This window comes from Anopheles coluzzii, chromosome 2 (genome assembly GCF_943734685.1).
Source record: "Anopheles coluzzii chromosome 2, AcolN3, whole genome shotgun sequence".
Lineage (NCBI taxonomy): Eukaryota > Metazoa > Arthropoda > Insecta > Diptera > Culicidae > Anopheles > Anopheles coluzzii.
In genome coordinates this window covers 23,887,443-23,910,900 of record NC_064670.1, presented here as the reverse complement: position 1 = coordinate 23,910,900, position 23,458 = coordinate 23,887,443, and the positions used below count along the sequence as shown (strand labels likewise).

The 23,458-nt window shown below is 48.5% G+C and overlaps 1 protein-coding gene across 4 annotated transcripts; it reads left to right on the top strand.

Moving 5' to 3' along the window:
• Nucleotides 1-1,091: 1,091 nt before the first annotated feature.
• Nucleotides 1,092-23,224, top strand: LOC120961020 (interferon regulatory factor 2-binding protein-like B). 4 transcript variants are annotated; one of them, XM_040384573.2, is made up of 5 exons: nt 1,092-3,104; nt 16,304-16,357; nt 20,205-20,468; nt 20,968-21,605; nt 21,735-23,224. In XM_040384573.2, exons 1-5 carry the CDS (start codon nt 2,399-2,401, stop codon nt 21,873-21,875), a joined length of 1,803 nt encoding a protein of 600 aa, XP_040240507.2. In that variant the 5' UTR covers nt 1,092-2,398; the 3' UTR covers nt 21,876-23,224. The 4 variants fall into 4 exon arrangements, with proteins under 4 accessions (XP_040240507.2, XP_040240508.2, XP_040240509.2 ...); XM_040384574.2 differs by lacking the exon at nt 16,304-16,357; XM_040384575.2 differs by lacking the exon at nt 20,205-20,468 and having other exon boundaries at nt 1,093-3,104.
• Nucleotides 23,225-23,458: the final 234 nt, after the last annotated feature.

Genomic DNA, 23,458 nt, shown 5'->3' with positions numbered 1-23,458 from the left:
CATGAATGAATAATATAAATCATACCAATCATGGTCGTGTTAGTGAGGGGTTAATGCTGGCCGCGTTTTTTGTTGGCCGCCTACCTAATGTTGTTTTTTGTTCGGTATGTTTTTGGCATACAACACCCCCCCCCCCACCTCAAACAGTATGCCCGCCGTCATTCACGACCGCTTTTTTGTGCTTGGCCGTCATTCCGCAACACATACACACCCACAGAGTCGTTCTCACTGCCTACGCTGCGCGTTCCAACCTTCACCTTCGCGGCCCCAAACCACACAGCCGCGCACCATCATCATCACGCTCACTTATGCTATTTCGGTCTGTTTCCCCGCAACCCTCACTCACTCACTCACTCACTCTCACCCGTCATTTCGTTTCTTTCCGCTGTGTTGCCCCAAAAACCGCGTCTGCCGTTTCCAATCCACCACCCCTGCAGCAACGTTCACCGGGGGTAGCCCGTTCCCGTCATCCTACGTCACTCGCTTTCATTTCGCTTCCTACTACTACGCGCCTATAATAAACGCACGCACACACACACACACACAACAGACGAATACCATTCCAATACATAGCAGCAGACCGTTGTTCGTGGAAAGCAAAAGTGCGTGTGAGTGTGTGTGGCGTGTGAGTTACGGGACGGCGAGCGGAGAAGAAGGAAGAAGAAATACGCAAGTGGGGTGGGGGGGCGGAGTGAAGCGGAGTTGGCCGGGCTTGGCTGCGCCGTCGGTGACGGCCAATGCTTTCGATTATCTCACCACTTTTCACCGCACCTCCTCCTCCTCCTCCTCACCAACCATCCATACTCACCTCACCCTCCACCACACACCGCAATCACGTTCCCATGCAGCCGTCAGCACATAAGCGAGATTGTGTCAGCACCCGCGAAGAGTAAAACAACAACGACCACCACCACTGCGAAGCAGCGCGCAAAACGAACACTGCAGTGTATCGGTGTGCGCGTGTGCGTTTGTGTTGGTGAACACACTTTACCGTTGCATCGGGTGTCTCGCTCTCGCACGCGCGGGCAGCGCCCTCTTAGCTAGCCGTTTCGCTCGCCGTCCCAGTCGGCGGCGGTAAAATGGTAGTTGGCCAAAATGGACGGCATTTGTTTGTGTACGTCGGTCGCGGCACAACGTCGTTTCGCTTGCTGCTCGTGTCACAACGGTGAATTTTACCAAGAAGAGTTTTCAATCTGCACTCCAATCCGCGCTCCAGGTGAAAGAAGGTTGCCTGAAATTCGGGCAGCACGGAAGTTTGTCTCACCGTTCAACACTCACGGACGTGAGGGCGTTATTTTTTTTTGCTAAAAGTGCGTTAATTTCTGCATGAGAAATTGTAAAGTACAGTTATTCGGTGGATTTTGCGGCAGCCTGTATGTGTGTGTGAAGTGTGTATGAGCGAGCGAGAAGCAGAGTGGTGGTGTGGTTGAATTTTCAATAACGGATCGCGCAAGGAGGCAATTTAAAGGTGCGAAAAATCAAAACCGCGATTGAAAGAAAGTAAAAAAAATTAAAGGTGTAAATTGTACAGTCTCACAAGCTGTGCCAAAACAAAAAGGTAGCCCTTACCGTCGGCTCGATTGCTGTGTGGCGTTTTTCGGTGGTTAAAGTTAAATTGAAGAAGTTTAAGCTTTTTTGTTTATGCTGTGAAAAGTGAAGCTAAAAACAAAGGAAAACAAGCATTTTATACGAACGAGAAAGTTTGCATTTTGGTACGATCAAACAGAAGCGGAAATTCAATTGTCCCGTCGGCAAATTGAGCGTCCTATCAAAATTGGGAAAACAAATAATGAAAGTGTTTGGTGGTGTTTTTTAATTTAACTAAAACAAGTTAAAACCCGTTTTTACACCTCAATTTATTGATGCATTTCATCTACGAAAGCAAAGTGTCGTTGTATGCGTGTGCGTTTAAATGTCCAACTACCGACGGCAACTGGGAAGAAAGTCAACACGAAGTAAACGTGTAAGTTAGAAGCGGGTAAATACGGTGGCGTGAAAAACAGAGAAATAGGAAATTGTTCCCAAAACTCCTCCAGCGATGGATAGTTTTCGTGCGACGGCAAGCGAAGTTACCGACGGGATGATATAAACGATGACACCGCAGGCCAAAAACAGGTTCTCGTGAGCTCGCCAACGCTCCAAAACGGTGCGATTTTCCCTCCGGCTGGGCGAGCCTTTTTGAATAAGTCGTTGTGAGGGTCAGTGCTGCCGGAGTCGGTTGAAAAGCGAAGAGGAAAAGTGTCGTTTGTTTGTTGGTTGGTTGCTGGAAAAGTACAAGCGAGTTTCCCCGTGGGGAAGGAAATAGTGTCGCGCAGACAGAGAAGAAGAGAGGCGGAAGCGTTGGGCAGTTTTTGGAAAAATCAAACATTACACGCACAGCGTTAAACTCCGTCACAATATGTCGGTGCAGGCAAAGAGGCAACACTGCTACCTGTGCGATCTGCCCCGGATGCCGTGGGCCATGATACACGACTTTTCCGAGGCGGTGTGCCGCGGGTGCGTCAACTACGAGGGGGCCGACCGGATCGAGCTCGTGCTGGACACGGCCCGCCAGATGAAGCGCATCCATTCGGCCGCCAGCGGTGGCGGGGCGGGCGGTGGCAGCGGCGGCGTTGGCGTTGGCGCTGGCAGCAGCAGCGGCAAGCGGGGCCACGAGAACGGCGAACTGTCACACCGGTCCGTGCCGACGGCCGCCGGTCCCCATCACTACTCCGTCCGGACCGGGCCGAACGGGTCGACGCTGGTCGATTTCGCGCCCAAGCACGATCCGCACGACATTGCGAGCGTGCGGGCGGGCGCCCGGATGCAGCAGCACATGCCGCCGCACCACATGGCACCGCACGGTGCCGGCCGGCAGCAGGTACCGCCGGCCCTGTCCGTCAATCTGAAGCGCCCGCCGCCGGACGACGACGACCATCAGATGGAGGGCCCGACGGGCAGTGCGAAGCGCGGTGCCGGGGACGATCCGACCGTGGCCATTCAGCGGCCACCGCTGACGCGGGGCGAATCGCTACCGGCCGTCCCGTTCGTGCCGGACCGTCAGCCAACGTACAAGGATAAGCACCCGTTGCGGACCGGGTCGTTCGATACATTCAAGCCGCTTGGTAAGTGTTTTCTGTTCAGGGTGTGTCTTTGGGGGATGGGGCAGCACAGCCTGCTTGGAGCCATCTCCTTTCTGCGGGACCATCCCGACATATCCCACACAACTCCCGTGCCTGCTTAGATGCTTTCCTGCTTCCCCGTTGCTAAGATTGAGTCCTTTTTTACACTTACGGTGATGTGAATGTATAGTGGTGTTTGTGTGTAGAACTAAGACGCAATTTGCTCGCCGTTAGGGTTTCAGAGGTTTGAATAACGTTTCCTGTAAAGAAAATCCCTCTTTTCGGTACCAAGCAATCATTATTTTCCTCACCCAGGTGTGTGTGTGTTGTGTGAATGTGTTTGTTATATGTTTTTGTGTGTGCGCTTGAGGAAAAGGTAGGATTTTTGTGAGTGAAGTGGTGTGTGTTTTGGTGCGAAAAGTGTGTAAACGTGGTGATGGAAAGGTGGTAGAAGCTCCTTGCTGAATCCCTTTTTTTATATTCCTCTGAGTAACGTTGTAAAAAACGACCTTTTATTTGTTTTTGGTTTTGAGGATAAAAAAGGGATTTTTTTTACAGTTAGAGATGGTTATGGGTAGTCGGTATTAGCAGTTCTTTACCCGAATAGAAATTTGCCTCAACACGTGTAAAAAGAACAGGAGGGTTAGCATGTTCTGAAACGGGTGTCATTCCACAAACGGGCTTTTTTAAGACTTTTTTTCATTTATTACTTAGCGGTAAATTTTCCTACGGGGTAGTGATATATCCCAATATTGGTGTCTTTTTATTGCATTATTTGTTTTCTCTGTTTTTTTTTAAGTAAGCAATATATATTACCATTGGCAATTCTCAAGCAATTATAGACAGTTAGGCAACCTTTTTTGTTCTCCCTTTTGGCGGCTTCGATTATCTCTTTCGTATTTCCTCTGCACGGCTCAAATAATCTCGAAATTAATTGTATGCATCCGTACGCGTTTCACGGATCGCCCATCGGGACACGTGTAACTGTTTCATACCATCAACCAGTTTTAACTGTGTAATGGGATGATTCAAGGTTTTAATAAAGCGATGTGCAATTTCCGTCACCATTATTACTATTAAAATTGCTCATTAATTGTCAACAGCGAGAGAGAGAGAGAAAGAGAGAAAGCGTATTGGGTTTGCTGTTTGTTTGGGTGTTGACGATGTTGCTTTTGGACAGGCACACACGCACACGCAAACACCTCAACACAGTTACAACAGTCACAGGGTGTGTTACAAAATGTGTGATGATGCAAACCCCCTCCCTCTCATACATCAGTAGCAGCCACCGACTTCCGCCATCAGTCACCGCCACCACACCGGCCCTCTTTCCACAGTGGCTAGAGCCCTGCTCCGGCGAAGTTCAAGGACGAGCACGTGCAACGGCCATACCCGTCACCACCACCACCATGGAGGGACGGGACCGACCGCGGGTGCTGTTTTTGAGGGTAGACCCTCTAACGGTTTTTACCGTGTTTTGTCGTCGGCCAACGGGACGCCAAAGGATGGTGAAACAGAGATCAATTCCCTCTATCTTCCCGGGCCCCTTCCTTGTCTGCCACATGTGGTGTGTTGCTTTTGCCGTCCTTCTCGTCGCAGCTGTTACAGCCAGCCCACACAGCCTCAGCTAGGGTTACTCAGAGTGGCGCGTCAATCAGCTGACACAACCTTGTGTGTGTGTGTGTGTGTTTTCCCCTGTTTCCCACTATAGATTAGTGAGTGACGACAGGGGCAAGAGGGAAACCAATTTCCTCCGAAACTGTATGTCGTTGCTCCTTGTCTAAGGATAAAAAACAAACGGTCCTTCTTTTGATTATCTCCTTCAGGTATCACAGGTACCGCCAGAGGAGTGAGTTTGGCGAAGAAGCTTGTATTTTTATTTATTTAAAAATAGGCTTTAAAGGTAATCTTTAGCAAACCGTAGTTAAAGGAGTCGGGGAACTGTACCCAAAAAGGGAGTGAATTTTTATGGTTTCTTATGATTATTGTCACATTACCAAGACATTTGCCATATTGGTTTACACTTTTTATGAAGTAGAAACCATTAGTTTATTTGCCCACGTTTTTTACCATTGCCACCGTGGGTAGGCCTTCAAGAAAAAAGCAATGGAAGGCTTATTTGTCTGATTTAACCAAGGACAAATAGGCGCAAAAAACAGCTACCCTGTTGCGAACGGTATAGGATGCGGTGTGATGTCAGCCAAAAATACACACACTGACGAAAAAAGGTACAACGCTATCATGCTTCAAGATGAGTCAGAAGACCGTCGGCTGATTGATTGGAGCGCGAGAAACTGAGCCGCGCCGGTTCGGGAGGAGAATGAAGCAATCTTTTGCTTCCCACTCCTGCATGAGTGTTCTGTTGATCAGCCTAGCCAACGATCAGGATGGCGGGGATGATGATGATTACATGGTAACCGCGGGTCGCGACTCGGTCGCTCTGGTAGGGTGGGCCGGCCTACTAATGCGGCCGACGGGAGTCGCAACACACACCTGGGACAAACATTCTTTCCTTTCGGTGTATGAGTGTGGACTTACGATTACACCCCTCTCGCCAGTTGTGTGCGTGAGCGGGCGGTACTACATTAAAAGTAAATCATTATTTATTCTCCCCCTGAATGGTTTGATTGCTGATTCAAATGCCTAGCGCTGTTGTTGCTATGGTTTTGTGTGTGTGTTTTTTTTTGCTTCCTCTGTGCGCCATTCTACCTTTTTCCGACCCATCTCTCAGGGCAGAAGGAAACCACTAGTGATGGGAAAAATGAAGTTTTCGTCGGAATCGTTTCCGGATAGCTCCGAAATTTTCTGGATTAGATTCCGGATAGTAGGTCCAGAATCGACTCCGGAATTGGTATCGGATAAGGCTTCAGAATAGGAATTGGCACCGGAATCATAATCGGTCCCGGAATCGGAATCGGTTTCGGATTTGGTATCGGAATAGGCTCCATAATAGGAATCGGCTCCGGAATCAGAATCGGTACCGGATTTGGTATCGGTTCCGGAATCGAAATCGGTTCCGGATTTGGTATCGGTTCCGGAATCGAAATCGGTTCCGGATTTGGTATCGGTTCCGGAATCGGAATTGGTTCCGGATTTGGTATCGGAATAGGCTCCAGAATAGGAATCGGCTCCGGAATTGACTCCGGAATCATAATCATTTTTGGAATCGGAAACGGTACCGGAATCGAAATCGGCTAAGAGTCGGAATTGACTCCGAAATCTGAATCGGCTTCGAAATCGGAGTCGGTTTTGGCATCTCCTTAAGCATAGGCTTTTGGATCCAATGATGCTTTGTATTGATATTGCCGCAAAGATGCAAAATTTAATTGTGAACGATCCATTTTGTAGGACATTCCCGGACTGATTTTGCATCAGAAATTTCTTATTTGAACTCAAGAACGAATTCTGGAGCTAATTCCAATTCTAGAGTCAATTCTGATACCGTTACCGGAGCAAATTGTAATTCCCAGGACAATTCCGATTCCGGAGCCGAGTCTGATTCCGGAACCTGCTCCAGAGTCATCTCCGGTTTTCAGTCAAGTAACTCCGGAATTCAGAGTCAAATCGGAATTGAACCGGGTAGGTCCGATTCCGAGCTCCCAGCACTAGAAACCACGCTCAATCAACATGCTCATGCTGCGCTCTGTTGTCTCTGTGATTTTCGTTGTCTGCTGGAGGGTGTAATGGTTGATTGTGTAGTGAGCAGAAATGAACGCGCGAGAATGAATGTGGTTTTTAATGGAGATGGATGGATTTGATGGTCAGCGAGAACCGTCCTCCCCACATGAGTCCCATCAGACGGTATTTTAGAAAGGTCCATCCAGCTACCGACATCGCTCAGACTGCGAAAACGAAAACCGGATTTGCGAAAAAAGATATTTGTCCCTTACTCTGCTGCACGAAGCCGTCATCATCATGGGCCGTTTTACCGCTATGTTGTTGCTGGGTGGGGGTAATTCTTGCGCCTGTGTGTGTGTGTATGTTCTTCTTCGTGTAGGGGTTTTTTGCCACATTCCGAAACAGCTTCGGATACGGAACAGGTTTCTTTCCTTTTTTAGCAAAGAGAAAATTAAAATCTTTCCCAAAAATTAAACTTTTTGGTAGTGTCTCTGTAAAGGATTTGTTTGGCGTGCTCAATACAAAAACGTGTAAAAATAAATTTTTCTTTTTTAAGCCTTCATTCATCACAGCAGATATGATACAATGTGGTATTATCGTGCGAGAAGATACATTTAAAAATGATTTTTACACTTTTGTTGCTGATACTGTGCTGAAGCTGTTCTGCTGTTGTTCATCTTCTGCCGTCTTGAGTGTGGCGTTGTGCTGCAAAATATATTGTGTGGTGTGCAAAATATTTAAAATTCACCACACAGTGCAAACATTTATCATCAATGGCCTTATTCTTCCCATGCTCAGTGTGTGTGTGTGTGTGTTTTTTGCGTTTTATTATGGATTATTTCTACCGGCTGGCTGTGGACGACACTGGGGGCTGGCTGCAGTTACCACTACCGGTCGCCGCGCTGGACTTGCACCGGTTGGCCTAATTCAAACCAGTTTTACCGCGCCCTACGTGTGTGTGTGTGCTGTGTTATGCTGATGCGGATTCAAACTGGAAACTGGATTTAAGCTATGTTGTTGCTGTTGTTGTTGTGTGCAACAAATGGTTCGATGCACTTTTTGCCGCCGTCGCTGGTGGAACAAGGAAAGAATTTGTGTCCATGTGTGTGTGTGTGTGTGTGTGTGTGTGTGTGTGTGTGTGTGTGTGTGTGTGTGTGTGTGTGTGTGTGTGTGTGTGTGTGTGTGTGTGTGTGTGTGTGTGTGTGTGTGTGTGTGTGTGTGTGTGTGTGTGTGTGTGTGTGTGTGTGTGTGTGTGTGTGTGTGTGTGTGTGTGTGTGTGTGTGTGTGTGTGTGTGTGTGTGTGTGTGTGTGTGTGTGTGTGTGTGTGTGTGTGTGTGTGTGTGTGTGTGTGTGTGTTTGTGTTTGTGTTTGTGTTTGTGTTTGCGTGTTGCATGTGTTGTCCAATGGTACACGGTACCATCACTCCGGTGTTGCGCCCGGTTAGATGAGCCCGCTTGCAAGAGGAACCAGTTTCAGTCAGAAAGAACCTCTGTCCCCATCTCATCTGGATGCGGGTGGATGTGTGTGAAGGATTGCGGGAATGAGGAATTTATTTCCCTTTTCTCGATCCTCGGCCACGGCGACGGGCGCATTGATAAAATGGTCCGTTTATTAAATGGCACGCCGCGTGTCTTGCGCTTTCCCTCAAATCTCAAATTCCCTCTTTCTTCGTGCTGGACTGTCCAAGTGGTGGTGGGGGAAAGGGAATTGGGGCGACTGCTCGCGTACAATCGTACTGTACGCCCTTTCACTTTGTCTCAGCGCAGTCTCGTGTCTCGGAGGTCCAGCCGCGCGAGCATTGCTGTGTTCGGTAGTGGTGGCGCGTGCGTCTCGTGTAACTGTGCGGTGTGTGGTTTCGTTCATTGGCCAAAGGCCCTCGAAACCAACCATGGTTCAAGTTTATGGATTACATCATCACCATCATCATCATCATCGCCAGTCAGTCAGTCAGTCAGTCAGCGGGCTGTGGGCCACACGAGAAAAGGTGTACGCTCTGCTTCAACGTCTAGCCGACGACGACGGCAGCTAGACTTGTTGATGGATGTGTATCCGAGTGGGGAAGGTGGGAAAAGGCGCACGGAATGGAGGATTTTTACTACACAGCGCACACTGTTTGGTGGGTTGCTCTCACCCCCCCCCCCCCCCCCCCCCCCTATATAAACACACACACACACATACAAATGTACTGATTTACTAACAGTTTGCTACTAAAACATCGCGTGCTGCGTGTTTTGAGCGCTTGGGAGGTGGATGGGACGGTGAAGCAGTAATGTAAAACGCAACACACACACTCTCTATCTCTCCCTTTCTGTCCACTTGTCTGGGCGTGGTGGTGGAATGGTGTGGAATGTAGCAGGGAGGAGAGGTCGGTGGCCTCCTGGCTGACCGTGGCCGTTTTCCTTTCGTGGTGACGACGACGACGGTTTTCGCTGTCACGTCTGGGGGTGGTCTTGGCAAGAGATTTCGTTGAACGCGGGAACTGAAGGGGGGGCTAGTGGCTAGGTGAAGGAAGAAGCGGACACGAGAAGGAAAGCAAACACAACACCGATGACGAAGGCAGCTACAACGTCGTTTAGTGCAAGTTTTTCTGGCCGGGGACAGGAGGAGAAAGCAAGAGTGATGGGGGAGAAAGAGAGAGAGAGAGAGAGAGAGAGAGAGAGAGAGAGAGAGAGAGAGAGAGAGAGAGAGAGAGAGAGAGTGGTTGGCAAGGAATCCACCATGGCCTCCCATTTTCAGTTTGGCGAACAGCCGAAGCCATCGTCGCCGCCTTGGATGTGGGGCGTACGGTGGAGAGGAGAGAGAGAGAGTGTGAGAGAGAGAGAGAGTGAGAGAGAGAGAGAGAGAGTGAGACACGCGGGTGTGCTTTACAAACGCCGCCGCCGTCGCCGCCAACTCGTCGGATTTGGTTTGTCGGTTGTGTGTGTGTGTGTGCGGTAACGTTTTCAATTCCTGGCGCACCCCCTCATCCACCCCTTCGCAACGGTAGTTTTCCATCAGCTATAGCTGTCTCCGCGTGTGTGTGTGTGTGTGTGTGTGCGCCCGTGAATGGTTCCCGTGTGGAGCAAGAAAAACGAAACGTTGCGTGTTTCGTTTTCCCATTTGATGTCCTAGGAGGCCGTCTGAACCTAAACCGGGAAAACACGCACCAGTGGGACGGACAACTCTATTTACGCTACTAACGCGTAACTCTGTGTTGCTGGTGGAGTTGTTGTCGGGGACATGCCTCCCATCTCATCACGCACAACGTTTTTGGGTGTGTGTGTGCATGATCGATCAGCGCAACACCGACGGCAAAAATAGACAACGATTTCCCATTTCAAACATAAAAAAACTTGGATGTTTTGGTAGTGTGTAATGTAATGTTTGTTTGAACTACTACTTTTCATCACTTACCACGAGGAGGGGAATGTTTGTTGCCAACTAAATTTCCAGTATTATATCTTATTGGACTTAAGCACAAAAAAAGGAAATATATAATACACTTAGGAGACGGTAGGTAAAGACGGATACATTAAGGAAAATGTAAAAATCTAGGGATTTATATAAATTCAGCGACATTGGAAGTGTGCATATTGTATCTTACACTCTTCTTTTATCAGAAAATGTTGGAAATTGATGAGGTTTACAGTATTTTAACAAATCCTATTGCTTTCCACGTCCTCCTGGTCCACATACATCATAAAAATGCTTGGCCAATTGCAACGACGGTTCATTCAATTATTAATTTTAGTTAATTATATGTGCCACTTCTAACACCTCGTAGAATGCAGAATCTAAAGCATTATTGACATATCGGGCACATAACAGCTTATAGACGAACAGTTTAGAACTTCCCTTTCGGAAGTTATTCCGCGGAAAGTCCGCGACCGCAACATGTTTGATTCTTTGAAAATTCAACTTTTTTGTCTTTGTAACCCGAGAGAATCTCTCATCTATTCCTACATTGCCTTAGCGATGCCTTTTCTGTTTGTTGATTAAAGATGTCCAAGTCACGGCAAGATATTGGATTTCGTGCAATGCTGGATGGTTTGTCTTTCGACTATGCTTAGTTAAGGTATTTGATGCCATCTGTTCATCATCAATTGAAACAGTAAAATAAATTTAAACAAAATCGGTGCCCCTACGGCAGAGTGTTCGTCTTGCTCACCTGAGTTCCAGGATGCTTAATAATCACGACAACTCATTCATTTAGTAAAACTCAAAGTAGTCAAATTAGATCCACTGTGTGCACCACACGATTGAACACTTGTTTTGTTCATAAATTTAACTAACTTTGAAGATATCAAGCCAAAAATATTCGCAAATACCTTTGGAGATATCATCAGTTTGGATGCTACATTGCTAAACTATTCAATAATTACTTTTGTATTTGTACTTTTGTATACTAATGTATTTCAGACAAGTGTCCATATTACCCATAATGTTCGTCTTTACCTACCTTCCCTATCTGCTTAAAACACTGTTACTTTGTAATGCATTTGTCAGTCAGAATCATATATACTAGTGGGGCACAATGCCAAAATTATATTCAAATCCCGTGTCTCTCATTCAACCTCTCTCAAGAGACTGGCAAAAACCAGGGGCGTAGAAGTAATGTATTGTAAATTATGTATGTTTTTAAAAGTTGAAAAACACGCAACGGACCGACACCATTTCCCCGTCGAGGTTTAAATAAAGCTCCAAGGTATATATATATAGGTAACAGGGTATATATTCTTAGTTCTACTGCTCTGGGAGCTGTGGGTTTGGATGTTTCTCATAACAAAGCGCATGATAAATTGTTTGCTTGTTGGGCTGGCCAACCGACCGACCGACCGACCGACCGACCGACTGGATGATGAATCATCATCACGCGCGTCATCCCCTTTCAAAAGAGCATAAAATCGATCGCGCGTAAACGTGGTTCGATTTTCGGGTTCTTTTTCTTTGCCTATCACGAAACTAATTCAAACGTGTGGTAGAAAACGTGTACGTATGTGTGTGTGTGGGTTGGGTTTCGTAGTGTGAATAGAATACATCAAAGAATTGAAATAAAACACCTATTAGTCAAAATGCTTAACGAACGCATTGAAACCTCCGCAAACGCTCCTGGTATGAGTAGATTCGAGGGAAGCCAGTCAAAAGAAAAATGTGTGACGGGGGCTGCGCTCCGTATACGGTTGTTTTTATTTCCATCACTCTCTACACTCCACATTTACTACGGTGGCAGCCGATTGCATTGAAAGCAAAAGCTAATCATTGCCAAGTTTAGGAACACACACACACACAAACCAGCCGGCTCGGGCAAGAAACACGAGAAAGGAATTCGATGTAATCGTTTATTTTAGTTTATCGATCGATAAAATGGACCGGGGACGGTGGGGCGGGGGGGGGGGGGGGTGTGCTGCTTGGCTATGGTTTGATTTGTTCAGGGCGTTTTGGTTTGGTCCATGTCCATGCGACGACGACCGCCACCCAACCCAGCCGTTGCTAACGAGCCTGTTGTGTACCAACGAACAGACGCGGGGGGAAATGGTTCTGAATGGAATGTGTGCCATCATCGCTTGCGCCGCATTTGGGCTCACTGTCCACCGCGTAACCCTGGGAAACTCTGGGTGTGTGTGTGTGGCGAGGGGTTGAGGAGGATTCCATTTTCAAACTACCGTGATGTCCCTATAGATATGTGATACTGTCGTAAGGCTGTGTATTGGTGGCGGCATAATGTGGCGTCTTCTATGCCACAAACACAACACCCACCGATACAACACCACCTTCACGTTATCGATCGATGAACTCACCACCAGCGCCGCTCCTCCATGGTGGTGGGTTGTCCCATTCTTGAAGGGCATTGGACGTGCGCAGAAAGGATCTGCTTCTTCTTACCCTTGTAACACACACACACACACACACACACACACACAGTTCCGTCGGTGTTTGGTGACAGCACACAGACAGCCAGGGGTGTATTTCCTTCGCTTGACATTGTATGCACTTCCCTCTGTCTTCTTGTCCGCCACTAACGGCCAGGTGTGTACAAGAAGGCATCCAAGACGGCGGTGGGCCACGTTTCGACAACCTCCCCTGTCTCTCTCTCTTTCTCTCTCCTGCATTTCACAAAGCTGCAGGAAACGCTCACGAGAATAACCTACTTTTCTGCGCCTACTTTGTGCTCTGCGTCCGTCGTCGTCCTTCCTGCTCTTTCTTTTCCGTACCTGGCGAGCTGGCTGGCCGCGCGGCCATTTATTGTTCCTCTCTCCCTGTTTTTTCCCCTATGCTGTTACTCGTTTCTGTGTGTCTGTGTGCTTATGTGAGTTATGTTGCCCTCCTAACTGTACATTATGCTCTCTCTATGTGTGTGTGTGTGTGCGTGTTTGTGGGCATTCTTTTTAGATGAAGCGCATTTTCTTCCTGCAGCTTGCTTCTTCGCTGTGTTTCTTGTTGCTAAGCCGGCTTCCTTTGTTGGGCCGTGTTGGTCGTCACCTGGTGGTGTGGTGTGTTGTTCTACAAGAAAAGGTAGCACACAAAATCCCAGCCGTTTCGCGACCCGGAGAAAGAGGTTTCATCTTCTTTTTCTTCTGCGCGCGCTGTAATCTTATCTTATATCCTCTTATTTGTGTTTGAATTTCGTATTCTGGTGCCGAAAAAAAACCACGGCGTCTTCCCTGGAGGAAAATACGTACGTAGAAGAAGCCGTAATACAGAAAACCGGTTTATGTGTGTGTGTGTGTGTGTGTGTGTGTGTGAGAGAGCTGTTTTGCCCTTCCTGGATTCTCCAACATCATCGTCATCATCATCCGTCATCGTAATGATTTTACCTTCTTCAAACCGGCTTTCAATCGTGCTGCTGCTCTGCTTTTCTCTTTCCGGATCAGTTGGCGTTCTTTTTTTGTTTGGTTGGTTGCTTCACAGCAAAAGTGTTTATTTGCTTCTATAATCGTATACTGCACACACACACACACACACTTACAGTTTTCCTTTCCACGGCATTACTCCACGTTACGACTCACAAATAACATGCTGATGATGTTGATGATGATGATTCGCTTTCTACGATTATGTAAAGACGTTCAGCAACCGTAAAACCCATCCATCCGTCTTATTCACCCTTCCCGTTTTACAAAGCGGGCTCCATCAAACAGCTTCGCCGTGTCTCTTTCTCTCTTTCTCTCTCTTTCTCTCTCCTCTCGACACAGATACACACATATTTATTTCTCTGGCTGGCATTCATCCTACCTTTCTCTTGGAGGTATTTTTCTTCTTCAATTTTACTGCCAAACAGCTCCGTACTCCTCCTCCCTTGGCCACTTTTCGTGCTGGAGTGGCATCCAAAAAATTTGTTCTGGTTTTGCTATCTCTTCCTTCGCTCCCTCCCTTGCGTGCCACACACCGTGCGCCGGATTCCTTTTCATTTCATGCCTGTGTACGGAAGAATGGCGCGCTTCATGATTGATGCGTCGAACAGCAACAACAACAACCGGCCGGAAGTGTGGAGAGTAGCGCGAGAAGGAGGATAGGGGATGATGTTGATGCTTTCGACCTTCAGCGGCCGGCTGGGGTAGTGTATTCGATGTCTCTGTGTGTCTTTAGTGCAAGCGTTAGTTTTTTATTGCGTGCGGGCTGTTTTGTTTGGTGGTGGGTGGTTAGTTATTTGGCAAAAATGTTACTTTCTTTGCACAAAATGGCCGCCATTGGTCCTTTGCGCTTAAGGAGGGGTGTAGAGAAAGTGTTGAGCGCCGTGTCCTTCAAGCCGGTCAAGATTGATGACAGTAGTGGAAATTAATCAAGCAAACAAAGGGGGGAGGGGGCATTTTCTTTGTGTGGTAATTTCGGGACAGCTTTACTGTCAGAGGTAGTGATGGAAAAGTTGACAAAAATCTTGAGATGACTCCAAAAATTTCGGAACCCGGGTGAGTCCTATCGACTCTGGATAACACCGGATGTCTCTGGACGACTTCGGACGACTTCAGACGACTTCAGACGACTCCGGACGACTCCTTACGACTCTGGATGACTCCGAACGACTTCGAATGACTCTGAAAGACTCTGGATGACTCCAAACGGTTACGAATGACTCCAGACGACTCCGGACGACTCCGGACGACTTCGGACGACTCCGGACGACTCCGGACGACTCCGGACGACTCCGGACGACTTCGGACGACTCCAGATGATTCCTTACGACTCTGGATTACTCCAAAGGACTACGAATGACTCCAGACGACTTCGGACGACTCCGGACGACTCCGGACGACTCTGAAAGACTCTGGACGACTCCGGACGACTCCAGACTACCCCAGGCGACTCCAGACGACTCCAGAAGACTCCAGACGACTCCAGACGACTCCAGATGACTCCAGATGACTCCTTACGACTCTGGATTACTCCAACCGACTTCGGACTACGGACTCCAGACGACTCCAGATGACTCCTTACGACTCTGGATTACTCCGAATGACTACGAATGGCTCCGGACGACTCCGGACGACTCTGAAAGACTCCGGACGACTCCGAACAACTACGGACGACTCCAGACGACTCCAGACGACTCCGGATGACTTCGGATGACTCCATTTTCCATTTAGCGAACTAGCGGTTTCCATTAATTTTTCTCTATATATACAAAAACGTAGCCTTCAAGCATAAAAGTTCACATAAGTCTTCCTAACCTGGCTTCCGGGCTGCCGTTGCCCAACTTGTGACGGTCATGGCATTGCTCTACACATTGGGGTTGATGATTAATGTTTCCACGCCCAAGACCAAGTACAGAACCCAAAGCAAATCCGTAGTGTAACGGCATTTTCTTTTATTTATTCCTGCAACCTACGAAGAGTGTGTGTTCTATCGTACCTGCGGGGTCACCATCGTTATTCTAATGCAAAGTCGGTCAAAACGTCCCCTTCCAGTGGGCAAAACCAGGAACCCCGCAGACACGCAAATGTCATGCGAGAGAAGCCTTGGTTCTGGTGGAAAGGAACCCGAGCGAACCAAAGGTTAAGGACGTGGAAATGATGTTGTGTGTGGTGGCACACGTGTTGTCTGCGTTGAACGTCTGCAGCAAACCAAACGAAGGAAGGGAAGCAACATTTCGCCAAGCAGCAGTAGTGTAACCTTTAGCGCGTGTGATGTAGCGTGGAAAATTCCATTTTTAGAGTAAAAGTTGGTTTGTGGGGTAGTAGCACGTTTGGTACGGGCACATCAACACACACCGACCTGTAGCTGATTTGTGATATGATGGGACCTTGTAAGTGGTTCACCAAGTGGGCACCATATATAGTTGGAGTGTGTGTTTGTATGTGTGTGTAAAGGTAGACCTTAATGAACTAATCTGAATGAATATTAATACCGTATTATGGATTTTACCCAACCCAACTCTGGTGGAAGTACTTTATACCTCACAATACGGATGTCCCGTACGGCATCATAATACACCCACCCCACCCAACCTCACTGGCATAAGCAAATCCCGGTTCTTTTCGATGTTGAAAGGCAATCGAAAACGAACAACAATAACTTACAAACCCTCCTAACCGGTTGACCGAATTTTGATAAATGATTATTTCGAGCTTTCTCTATCCCTACCATCTCTCTCTCTCTCTTTATTGCAGACCAGAAACAACAAAATGTGGGGATTTTTGTGAACGCCCCAGTAATGCCCCGAGGTAAATATACGTAAAAAATAAACCCCAATTCCCCTATTGTGCCCCATGTTGCTCGACATTTGATAGTGTGTAGTGATTGAAGGGTTCAATTGCAAATAATAAAATTGAACCAATTTTAGGTTATCAAGCTGATGCAAAATATCCTTCCATCCTTGCGATCGTATGGGTGCGTGTGTGTGAGTGTGTGTGTGTGCACGGACACTGCTTCTCACAGTTTTTCAAAGGTGTACATCTAGAGAAGATGGGAAGAGGAAGGGGAACCGCCAGCAAACGGGGTCTGTTGATGGCTTTTTAAACCCCCTACGGGGTGTGAAGTGCATGTGAGAATCGATTTACATTTGAGCCTAAGCTTCTTTTTGTCGCCTACTTTGTTGCTGCTGCTGCTGCCGGGGTTCGAACAAAACGAATCAACAAAAGCGCCCACCTCTCTTCTTCTACCACGCAACGAACTCTCATCCCCATTGGGTGGAAAAACGCAGCAAGCCATCGTCTATACAACATCCGGAAAGCTAAACACACACTACTGGCCCGCTGTATTGTGTGTTGGCGTGGCGCCATCAAGCGGTGACCACCGGCGAACGAGAACATTGTCCGTTGGCGTTCGTGTGTGACGAAACGGGAAGAGGGGTTGTTGGTTGTCCGGTACCGAGGGCCACCCCCGGTGGTGTCAGTGGGGTGGTGTGTTCCGTTACGGATCGATTCACCTTACCAACCACCGTTGTTACCTCTTTCCTCGTCCTTGAGTGGGTCGGAAAGAGTTGCATTCGCCCCCGCCAGGTGACTGAACACGCGCAACCTGATGGGAAAACAAGCATTAGGCGGCCATGACCGTACTACTCCGTGCGCGGTTGTATAGTTGGCTAAGCGTTTCACTCATACGCCTAAAACCATGAGAATGCCATCATGAATAATGTGGTGTGTGTAGGTAGGGAAGGATCATTCCTACAACAATAGAAGAGATGACTTATTTTTGCTTAAAATTCATGTAAAACTCATCTCATTTGGTTTTGTCCGTTTGGCTGAATAGAAGCATGGTTTTTTCCTTTCGCATTTGCATTTTCCCTCCATTGTTTTTTTTTTAATTTTAATTATAATGTTGTGCGTTTTGCAGGCAATCGCTTAACAAATTTATTTTAAAAGTAGAGAGGAACACAAGTAGTAGAGATTTAGCAGTAGATCGGGGCGCTAAGAAGCTGAAAAAAGGTCGGTCTGTGCGAGAATTGAACGTTGGACGGCCAATTTCATGCAGCTTTGCACTTAACAACTACACCACTAGGTTGAATCTCTCTGTGATCGGCGTTGAGTCAATTAGAACCAAGCTACATCCACGTTGCTCAAAGAGCGTTTCTACATACACTGAGAAAGCAGCTGAGAGAATAACTGACAGCATACTTTGACAGCGACAGACAGCATTTTCGGTGAGAAAAATCTCCTCGGCATGCAAAGAACGATGGAGCTGAGAAAAAATTGAATTGGCAGTTTATAGCGATCGATCAATTATAGTTTGCATTTTTGCCGTCTAATAATCGCAGATATATTATTAAAAAGTAAAAGAAACTTTTTTGAGTTCATTTTAGCGATTAAAATGGATTTTTTTCAACATCATTTAAAAAGTCTCATCTCGGCGCTTTTCAGAGCTTCTACACACACCGGCGTGAGAAACTGATTGTCAATTCTCTCACAGCCATCTTTCACCTGCTTTCTCGGTGTATGTAGAAACGCTCAAACAAAAAGAAAGCAAATCAAAGGAGGCGTTTAAAACCCGCTTTTCAAATTGGACGTTAAATCACTTGAACAATCATAGAATATTTCCTACGAATTGAGGGACGAACTCGTCACAGAGTATGGACTTCTAAGCTTAAGAATAATAATCGAGAAAATGCGTTCAGTTACTAACTTTTTGTTATAGCCAAATGCATTAAAAATAATGGAAAGATTGCTTTATATCATTACATATGGCACGAAAGAAATACGTGTCATACGAAAAGCAGGTATTGGGAATAACAAGCTTTTGTTAATTTGCATTAGTTTCAAATTCCGTTTCATTAACTGGAAGTTTCCTCGTTCTGCAAGATGTTCTCAGATTGTAAAAAGAAGATGCTCGTCCAAAGCGAAGGCTAATTAGTGCACTTAAATCCCTGAAATACACAGTTAATTGTTTCGATGCTCATCATCAATCACTGTCTCTTGCACCACCCCTCGCGGTAACTAATTGAGAGGTGAACTTAATCCAAACATGCAACACCCGTGATCGAGTGACGATCAAGTGCAGTGTGGTTCGGTATTGTCCACGCTGTACGATTGCAACAGTCGTGCTGGGTTAGGGAATTGTCTCTCCCCCCACATCAGGTTCTCTCTCTCTGTATGGTGTGCTGCATTTTAGAGTGTATATGTGTGCATGATAAGGGTGAAAATATGGACCCTTATCGGTCTCCAACCCAAGCCAGTCCGAGCCAGTTACGGGTTTCACTGTGTGTGTGTGCAATATCAGCCTTTCAGTATCATGAGTGTGTTTTTCCTTGTTTAAAAACCAACCACCAGCTCTGATTACCGCGTTGAGCGTGATTCCAATGATCGGAATGTAAGCGGTGGCGCAGTTTTGGGTCCTATACTCCCCCTCCCCCCTCCCAACTACCCTCGTTGTAGTAGTGTGTGATAATATTGTTTTCCATTTCACCTCAACTCCCCGTGCCAGTCAGCCTGATGCCATTTTTATCAGCATTTGCCGGCTTGGAACTGTGCCGGCAGGCAGGCAGGCAGGGCCAACACCGACGACCTGCATATGATGATCCTCGTCTGCCAGTGTGTGTGTTGACATGTACAGGCCGCTCCTGTTATCAGTAGCACACTCTGTACGAATGTCTTCTTCAAGATCAAGCGCTGTCCGCGTGCTCCCCGTGAAAGGAAGGGGCAGCTGTAGAATGCTGGGGCAGAGTTATCACAATCGTCGTCCCCCCGGGGTGGTGCGCGATGATGCAACGCGCCCTCGCACGCATCATCATGACCTGGGAATGACGGTGGGGAAGTGACCACTCTCACTCCCTCTTTCTCTTTCTCTCTCTCTCTTTTTCTTTCACACAAAAACACTGATAAGAACGCAAGTGGAGCGGTTTGTGACTCGCAGCCCGGTTTGATAAGACGGCCTGACGGGCTTACAACTCTCTTGGCCTGTGGAAATCAGTTTGTTGTGATTCTGACCAGTCCAGTCAGTCAGTGTGTGCGTGTGTGTGTGTGTTGGTGAGATGCTCTCCGATTTACTACACCGGAACTGTGCATGATGTGTCTTGCCCTTATCAACACTTGCACGAGAGCACAAATCAGCTGCTGGCTGGCTGGTTGTGCTGTGTTTTTTTTTGTTGTTGTTACAATTCCAATTCTTTCCCATTCTTTTGATAATCATGACACGCTGGTCACGATGTCTGTGAGTCCGATTGCTCGGTTTCGGTCGGTTCGGTGGGACAGGACATGGGTTTCTGTGTTTCTGTTTGCTCGCAGCCTGTCCTTATCACGTAGCAGCAGGAAAGTAGGTTCCTGTGGCTGTGGAGGAAAGGCGGAGCGGATTGCTGGTGGACCGCTTGATAACGCAATGACCTAACGTTAAGGAAAAGATTGCGAGCGCCTAGATCCTGGCGCACTCAAAACTTGCGCATCAAAAGTCGCTTGTGAGCTAAGGATGACTGCAAAGGGCGCAAGAAGCCAAAAGGAGCACTTTTAGAAATATAGAAATATAAATAAGCACAATATGAGCACACAAGCGGGAAACCCCTTTCCAGGGGTTCTCAACAAACCTAGTAAAAACGCAGAGTGTATGTGTGTGTCTCTCTCTCTCTCTATGTCTCTCTTTCAGTCTATCCGAACGTGATACCGATCGCGCCCGCATCGATGGGTGGCGGTGGCGGCGGCGGCGGCGGAGGGGTTGGCGGTGGCGGCAGTGGCGGCGATGGCACGCCACCGGCCCCGTCCGTCGCGCCGTTGCAAAGCCCGATGGCGAACCTAATGTCGATCACCGAAACCCTACCGCCCGGCAGCCCCCGGAATGGGCCAAGCCCGCCGGGTCCGCCGCCACCGCGGACAGCTTCCCGTGGCTCACAGCACTCGCCGAACAGTTCCGGTAGGTTTTGTTTGTTTTGTTTTGTTTTTAAGTTGTGATTTTTGTTGTTTTTGGGTGTTGTTGTTGCTGTTTTCCCGGTTATTTCTTTGCTCTCATCCTAACGCTCCTTCCTTCTTCCGGTTCCGGGGTTGCGGCTTAAGTCTGTTTGCTCTGTTAGTTGTTTGTGCGTTCTGTTTGGGCGGTCAATCCAGTTCGTTGCAGTTTGTAGCATGTGCACATTTCCATCCCCCAATTTCCCCCCTTGTAATCCAGAATTTGAGAGAATTTGGAAGAACTTCATTCAGTAGAACGGAATTATTTATAGAAGCAGTAGAATTAATTGGGCTGGTGTTTTCTTCCTGCACAAACACACACACGCACACGCACACCTTTACCTTCGTAGGCACCATTATCTATCCTATATTCTTTGTAGTCACTTCCTGTTTCTTTTAGTTGAATGATGGAAGAATGAAGATACTAAAATGTTCCTTATTTTCTCTCTCTCTCTCCCCCTCCGTAGGCTCCTCCAGTGGACGAAGATCTTCCGGCTCTAGGCACGTGTCCAGCACGACCGTTACCTCGTCGGAAGCGCAGCAACCGAACTCGTCCCTGCCGGGCAGCGGCGGATCGACGACACCGAACGGTGGGAGCGCGGGCGGCCCGAACGGAGGCAACGCGGGCACCCCGCCCGTACCGATGGGTCCGCTCGGCCCCGGTCAGCAAATGTCCCAGCAAGTACCTCCACCACCGCCCCAGTCCCAGTCGCAATCGCAACCGGGCGGACCGCCGGACGGTGTCCCTCCCGGTCTCGGTGGCGGCAGTGCCGGTCCCGGTCCGAACCCGGCCGGTCCAAATGCAAGCCCCGCACCGCCCGGTAGCGCCGGACCACCCGGCAGCGGTAACGGTGGACCACCGGGCAGTGGTGGAGCGGGAGGGCCGCCCGGAGGCCCCGGTGGGCTCCCGCCGCCGCCGCCCGGCTCGGGAGCGACCAATGCACCACCGGGCACGGGTGGACCGCCCCCGGCACCGGCCCCGAACCCGACGCTCAAGTGCACCCTGTGCCAGGAGCGGCTCGAGGATACGCACTTCGTGCAGTGTCCGTCGGTTGGACACCACAAGTTCTGCTTCCCCTGCAGCCGGGAGAGCATCAAGCGACAGGTAAAGGAAGACTATGAGAGGAAGGACAATCTGTTTGTGAAATGTGTACTAAAATTTGTTTTCTTTCTTCTGCTCCTGCACACACACACACACACACACACACACACACACACACACACACACCAACAGGGCTCCGGTGCGGAAGTGTATTGTCCGAGTGGGGAAAAGTGTCCGCTCGCCAACTCGACGATACCGTGGGCGTTCATGCAGGGCGAAATTGCGACCATTCTGGGCGAAGAGCTGAAGGTAAAGAAGGAGCGCGAAACGTAGAGAAGTCGGTACACCGTTGCCAACAGTGTCGCTGTTCCGGCGTGCACGGGAAGATACACCACAAACACCAACGCCACCACGCCCACCAACACAAATGGTGGTGGCAGTAGGAGCAGGAGCAGCAGCAGCAGCGGCGGCGGCGGCGGTGGCGGCGGTTCCATGTCCGTGGAAGGTGAACCGGTGCCATCGGTTGCGGTGGGCCCGGCTGGCCGCTATCACCCATCGGTCGATGATGCGTACGATGACGACGACGACGAGGATGAGGACGATGAGGACGCGGTGCGCATTTGCGAGGACGATGATGGAGCGGATGTGCGAAGCATCGTGCGTGAAGATAGGGAATCACCGGGCGAAGATCCGGACCTTGCTTACCAGCGTCCGATAGCCGCTGGTGGCTACTCTGGTGGCGGAAGGGCCGATAACGACCATCCGGCGGTACGATCACATCCGATCGAAACTGCTCAGCAGCGGCAGCAGCAGCAATCATGGGAAACGGATTTCTATCAACAATCGCCGCAACCACACCCGCCCTCGATTCCCCAGCAACGCTACGATCGTCAGCTCCGATCGCATCGACATCTGCGCCATCAACACCATCACCAGCAGCACCAGCAGCAGCAGCATCATCGTTGAAACCGTGCTGCCCGTCGACGGTGCGTTCCTTCACTTGTGATGTGATGTGTGCCCCGGCCGGTTGATGATGATGATGACTTCACCCGGGCACCAAGGCCTACAGTGCTAAATTATGTTGGACAACGGAATGTGTGCAAACAAGGCAAACGAGACAAGCGCGGTGGCACAATGTTGCACGGAAGCGTATTTGTTCGCTTGGTTTTATAAAAACCGAACGCAAACGAGCACCTTCCACACACACACACGCGCGCAACACGCTGTGTTGGAGATTGTAGATAGAGTGGTTTGGAGAAGGATGTACGCTCCGCCCAGCGCTGGCGGAGCAGAAATCTTTTTGGTAGTTTTTAATGGAACTCGTTTTTAAATTGTTCTGTGGGCGTACGCGCACTCACACAAAAAAACATAACCCCACGGAGAGAAGAACGTTGGTGAGGAGGGAGGGGGGGTACGTAGGATCCGGGAATTGAGGATCGAAATTTGTACATAGATTTTTGAACATTTGGAACTACACGCACATCAAGTACGTGCGTGTGTGTTTGTGTATAGTATCCGATCGACTGATCGATTGATCGATCGGTCTCGATGAAGTTAGTAGGGATTATAAGGATGCTCCGTTTCACAACTGCGTTTGGATAGCAATTAACAGTAACAATCAACCGGAATAGAGAGCACGTTTCTTTCCGCTCAACAACAACAACAACAACAACAGCACCAACAACGCGCCCTCAACCACCGACACACACACAACAAGCATTCAAAAACATCCCGTTTTTGGGGTAATTTTTGGTTTTGCTGTGCGTGTGTTGGTGGTGTAGTGGTGTTGATGGATCGTTGGTTTTGTCTTCGTTCCTGCAAGAGTACAACGGGGGTAATGGTTTTTCTTGTTTTGTTTTTAAGATAGAGCGAACACACGGCGGCGGCCGAAGGCGTTCTTCGTGCTCGTGGGTCAG